Source organism: Sceloporus undulatus, chromosome 1 (assembly GCF_019175285.1).
Source record: "Sceloporus undulatus isolate JIND9_A2432 ecotype Alabama chromosome 1, SceUnd_v1.1, whole genome shotgun sequence".
Lineage (NCBI taxonomy): Eukaryota > Metazoa > Chordata > Lepidosauria > Squamata > Phrynosomatidae > Sceloporus > Sceloporus undulatus.
The window spans coordinates 192301632-192307667 of NC_056522.1; the positions used below are offsets into that span (position 1 = coordinate 192301632).

Sequence of the window (6036 nt, forward strand, 5' to 3'; positions counted from 1 at the left end):
CATCCATGGATGCAGAAACATGGATATGGAGGGCCATTGCATTTTAAAATATTTTAATAGGGTTATTATTTTGTATTTAGTGAGGTGGTATCAAGTGAAAAGGGATAGAAAACAGTGTTGATTGGGATGTTATCCGACTGCAAGTCAGCAGCTATGGACTTTATACACTGGTGAGAATTTCTCTTAATTTCGAATAAAAAAGAGGCCAACACATTCATGTGAATTCGCTAGTTCAGCGAATTTCGTGAATGCGAATGTGTTTGAACTGGCTTCTCATTGCCTGAAAATAGCATGCCATTGCCAAATTTGCATGTGGTAGTCTATCATGCAAAATGTGAAACTCCATGATTGCGCTTGGACTGAACTTCCCTTGCCAAATTTGCGTGTAGTAGGCTATCACGCAATAATGTTAAACCCCATGATTGCGTTCAGATTGCCATTGAATTATACTTCAATTCCCTTGTCTGATAAACTCCTATGTCTTTTATAGCTCTGAGCAGCTGCTCTGCTGCAACTTAGGATTCTTCCTCTCTCTCACTGCCAGTGATACCTGCCAAGTAATCTATCTTGCAACTCAATTATCATATTTATCTTCCTTAAACCTTAAGTGAAGATATTTTTCATTAGATTTATACTAACATTTATAAAGTCTGAAGTTAAAATAATATTCAATTGAACACACTCTAGTTCTTTTTTCTAAAATTCCAAATAATTCTATATGTAATTGACTACCTGTTAATATTTTGCAACCATATTGTTGTGGCCAATACTGCACAATAGTACTCCCCTTTTTGTTCTTAAATGATTAGTAGCTATAGCTACTCCAGTGGTTCTTAACATCTGGTCCACAGACCCCAAGGGTCTGCAATGTATACACAGGGGATCTGTGAAGGCTTGAAGGCTTCTCGGGGCACCTCTTCCCTGCAGCCAAGCAGCCACAGGACAGGAGCCAAGGCTGGCTGACGGGTGGACCTGCATGTGCCAGTAATGTGGCCACTCCACTGAGGAGGAGGAATGCGGGCAGTTGAAATGAACAGTCTTTAACAGAAATGGCCTGCCAAAGGCAGAAATAAAATGAAAAAAGTAGGTAAGATTCCCACGCCACAAAAAGAACAGTTCAGTGTAAGCAAACTTTGTTCAAAATTAATGAAATGCATATAGGAAAGGAAACAATCAGGTTGGGTAAATCTTGTATAACAAAACAAAACAATTTGAATCTTAGAAATCACTTGAAAGCATACTTCTAATGTGCATTCATAGAGTTTTTTCCGCTTTCAATCAAACCCTCCACTTTGCTCTGATTCCATTTTGGAAGGCTAAACTAAGATCAGTGACAATTTAAAGGGCCTGGGGTAGCTGATGAGGCAGGCTTACTTGTTTTGCTATCAGTCATGCTGGTAATGGATCTGGAGGCAGCTGCTATTTACCCTCCTGTTGTACACAAGCACATGCACAACTAAGTAAGATAGCTAAAATAAAAATGCCCTCTTGGTAGGCTGAAGTTGCAATCCACTACATGTGGATTAACACCTCGTGCCAACCAATCAAGGCAGAATGATCAGAATCTAAAACTTGTCAGAAGCAGATATGGTGGAAAAAGTTGTATTTTTTGTTAGACTTTGTTAAACTTCCAAGTCAAAGTGTTGCACACATTGTACACACGGCACATAACTGGCGAGAACAACAACGTGTTGGCAGCCTTCAGATCAAAGAGGTTTTGCAAGACAACAGATGTGCAAGGAGCCTTCACATTTGTCAGGCCATTACAAAGTGGATAAATTAGAGTCAAGTAAACAGCTTGGTGGCACTGTGACAGACAGTGATGCAAGAAAACAGTAAGTCAGACCCCGACCTTGAATTAGCTTTTTTGGATATATCCGCACACGTAGCCACCTGAGAATGAGAGGTTGATATGTAACTACTTTCAAATTGGACCTCATAGTGACCCTGTGGATGAGACAACCTCCAAGCCATGTCTGAACCTCTGTTGGTAACTACTTAGCTCTTGCAAATCCAGGCCCATGACCACTCTGATGAATCTACATCTGGCAGGTAGCTTCCTCTTATTCTAGCCTCAACCTATCAAGCTTAATGTCTTTCTAATGAGTTGCCTTCTCATGAAATGTAGCCAAAGTAACAAGAGTCAGTTGATCATCTTGCTTCCAAGAAATTTTCAGGTTTATTGTTCATATGCCATCTTTTTGGCTGTCCTCAGCACTCTCCCAGTAGCACATTGCAGATGGATTGATACTCTTCCAGTCTACTTCTTCACTATCCAGGTTTCTCCATCTGTACATGGGAGGAGAAATACAGTGGCTTGGAACATTCTTAACTTCACTGTTCAGTTGCATTTCTTTACTCTGTAGGATCGTGGTCTAGTTCTTCATAGCTGCCCTTTTCCATTCCTAGTACAGTGTTACCCCGGGTTACAAATATTCGTTCCGCCGCGTGTTCGTACCCGAAGGCGTGTTCGCAAGCCCGAAACCCCATAGGCGCAAGGGAAAAGCCGCGATTGGTGCGAAAAAGCCGCCAAAAGCAACCAAATTTCTTCGTAACCACGAATAACCTCGTAGCCGGAACAGTGTGTTTCAATGGATTTTTCTAACCGGAATTTCGTAAGGCGCGCATCTCGATCCCGGTAACACGTACGACGACTGAGACTCCATTCTGGTCAAGGGGACCTGGGAAGGGAACTCTTAACACAATTCCCATTGTCTAAGTAGAATTATCTATTTCTTCCGTGTCAATTATTTTTCTTTCCTTATGTTCAGCAGTAAGCTGCCTTTCTACGTTCATCTTTGACCTCCTTAGTATCTGCCAAGTCTGGATGATTCGATTAGTACAGGCAGTCCCTCGTTAATCCACAGATTCAAGCATGCATGGTTTGAAATATATATATATATATTTAAAAGTACAGTATAAATTTCAATAGCAAACCTGATTTTACCATTTATATGAGGGACACCATATTTCTAGGCATTGATTGTAATTTAAGGGGACTTGAACATCCACAGATTTTGGTATGCACGGGGGATCAGAGAACCAAATCCCAGTGATAACAAGACCCCACGGTGTCATCCGTATACCTTAATTGTTGATGTTCCTTCCTCCTACTTTCTCCTTCTTCTGAGTCTAAAACCTGCTCTTGGTATATATTTGTGCATACAAGCTTGCACCTCTGAGATTTCTCTGCCCATGTATGGTTAGAGTTTGTGCTGTAGAATTTTGAGCATAATTTTGCTGTGGTAACATATATTAGCACCAGAAATTGAGACCGGCTGTGTGCATTGTACATTCAATCAGAATATCATCACTTTCCTGGTGATTTATTTTTTTCCCAATTTGTCTATCACACACGATTTCCCACCTCACTTTTTAGAATTGGCGTTAATCTTCATATGATTCTTCACCCCACTTATCATTCATTTTTTCATACTTTATATAACTCTCTTTGTACGGCATCCAAACATCTTGGATGAGTTTGATGCTCACTGTGAATAGTCCGTTCCAGGTAGGTTGAAGAGCAATCCACCTCCATGCAGAGCAGTTACAATTTAAAAATATTCATAATTTCAGTCTATCAATGTTCACTGTACTGGTGGGTTAGCAGGTTTTTATAACATATTAAAGGAAGAGTGTGTAAGGAGGCAATGGCTACAACCATTTAGAATTCTGATATATTGGCTGCCTCGATCAGATTGGCACGAGGGGTTAGTGATTTTCCCTTCAGCCTCCCTAGAAGTGACTATTCACAGTGAATATCAGTCATTCATTCTTTCCCTGCCGAAACTTTATTGCATTATTTACATTGCTGGGTGCCAGAAAGCAAAAGTGTTTTTCTCCAGAACTTCCCCAGAGGCGTGGGGCTGTGGTGCATCTAAATTCCACGCCCCTCCCAACCCGGCACTTACGGCCCGTCTGTTTTGGCCCTATATACCATGAGGCTTTAAAATGAGGACTTTTTGAAAGCCCAACACTGAATCAAGAGGGGATTCCTGTCTCTCAGAGATAATGGAAGGAAAACTGGCAGACTTCCTGTGTGTTGGAGGTCCCTCTTCCTTTTGGTTCAGTTTTTTAATTTTTTTTTAACTGTGTTAAAATATATACAAATTGGTTTTAGAATAATTATAATAAAACTACTAGTTTTGAATTTTACAGTTTTTTCCTCTTATTTAGAAGCAAGGATACATCTGTGAGGAGAATTTTTCTCATCCTTCGTCGATGACTTTGAAGCCCTCGCTATGCAACGTAGTCCTCACTTTCATCCTAGAAAGATTACAGAGCAGGATGACACAATCTTGCTACTGCCTTCCTCCACAGACTCCGTTAAATAGAACCTTAGGTATTTACTCAATAATGAATACATTAGCACATAAAAGGTATGTATTTTGTAGCTCATCATATTTGTCAATATTGGTAAATCAAAATGAGCTACTTTTTGTAGGAAATACAAGACCTTACTTGTAAACATTCAGTTAATAAACATTAATCACAGCAAAATCATGGTTAACCCTTATCATTTGTTATACATACATGGTGACACATACTTGTAATTTGTAGGCCATGTATGTACTGTTTATTAATCCAGCACATTTCTGTTCAGAAACAAACTTTGAATTCCTTTCCCTCGGTAAATTGCAAGAACAGCGAACTGTGATGATAAAGAACCATTTTCTTTTAGACTGAAAATGCTAATGTTGTTGGATTCCATCATTTTTAAAAAAATATTTCTGTTTCGGTATCCTTTTGTTTGCTTCAGTTTGGTATAATTCTGTTTTACATATTTCTGCTAAAATCAAATCAGTCTGTTTTTAATTTAAGGAAGATTTATAATTGTTAAGGTCCTTTGAAAGATGAAAAATAGGACCACTTGCTGTAGTCATATCTGATTTCTCTGGCTGGTGCTCTTAAGCATACCAAAATTACATGCATTCCATTGGCATTCTTTTATGTGTAGAAAATACAAGCATGCATTAAAAAGAAAGTACTAAACTATTTGAAAACCTACATTCATCTATTGGCCTCTATGTGTGCAGGATCAAAATGAATCACTGCCTGTATCATGTCCTGGAGAAGAACCTTCTTTTTTCATCTTCACTGTGAGGATCAAATTTAGTTGTTTGCTCCTTGCTTTTCTTTATCACTTTTTGTTGCCTTGCTGCCTCATCTTTGCTTTATTCCAGCAAATAATATATCTGCTGTTTTAATGTTGGACTGAAAGCCCAGTTCTGTCACTTCCACTGTAGAATTTCATTATTTTATTTCATTATTTTAAACTCTGTATATGTTATTTCAGGTGAATTTTCTGACTCTTTAAGGCTTATTTTTTAGGTCAGACAGGATTTTGTAGTCATTATTACAACAAAGAGTTACACTCAGTAAGATCACATTTAAATAATGTATTTAAGAATTACTGGTGTTGTCTTTTAACATGTAACTGACAAATAAATTGTCTCCTAAAAGCATTTTATTTTATGTTTTCTAGTTATTCACTTAAAATCTTTATGTGGTATGTACTTGTATTGAGCAGAAAAAAGACTCCATGCAAAGTAATTTATGATTCGTTTTTGGTAAAAAGGTTTATGATATCTCAGTGTTACCAGATTCAAATGTCTTCATGTCAAATGTAAATAAACTTGAATTGCTGGGTATGTCAGTCTATGTTTCTGTTTTTATAGTTGTACAAGTTTTAAATATATGTTTGTATAAATGTGTTGACATCTCTTGAAACTGCTTTAATGTCTGTGAAAGGACTTGCTCAGTTGTAAATACTATACTGTACGATATACAATAGAGAAAAAAACCAAGAAAAGGTCATGTGTTCGGTCTGTGATTGTGGAATTATAGTTTGGCAGTTTAAATCATGCACACAATTGATGTAACACTATTTTAATAAATCCAAGCAATCAGGGTGTGGTTTAAATCTTTTGCTGGTTCCTTTTTAGTTTATTTTAATTATTATTTTCCGATAGATAGGCAAAAATGTGGTATTATACACACAAAAAAGCCTGGACACGCAACTGGTACCATTCTGTT

The 6036-nt window shown here is 37.9% G+C and overlaps 1 protein-coding gene across 1 annotated transcript in view; it reads left to right on the forward strand.

Moving 5' to 3' along the window:
• Positions 1 to 4620, forward strand: part of BOLL (boule homolog, RNA binding protein) — a 38969-nt gene extending 34349 nt beyond the window's left edge. Inside the window, 2 exon segments of the mRNA XM_042447186.1 lie at positions 4184 to 4236; positions 4239 to 4620. Of these exon segments, the coding sequence (XP_042303120.1) occupies positions 4184 to 4236; positions 4239 to 4334 (149 nt within the window). The 3' untranslated portion in view covers positions 4335 to 4620.
• The last annotated feature ends 1416 nt before the right edge of the window (positions 4621 to 6036 follow it).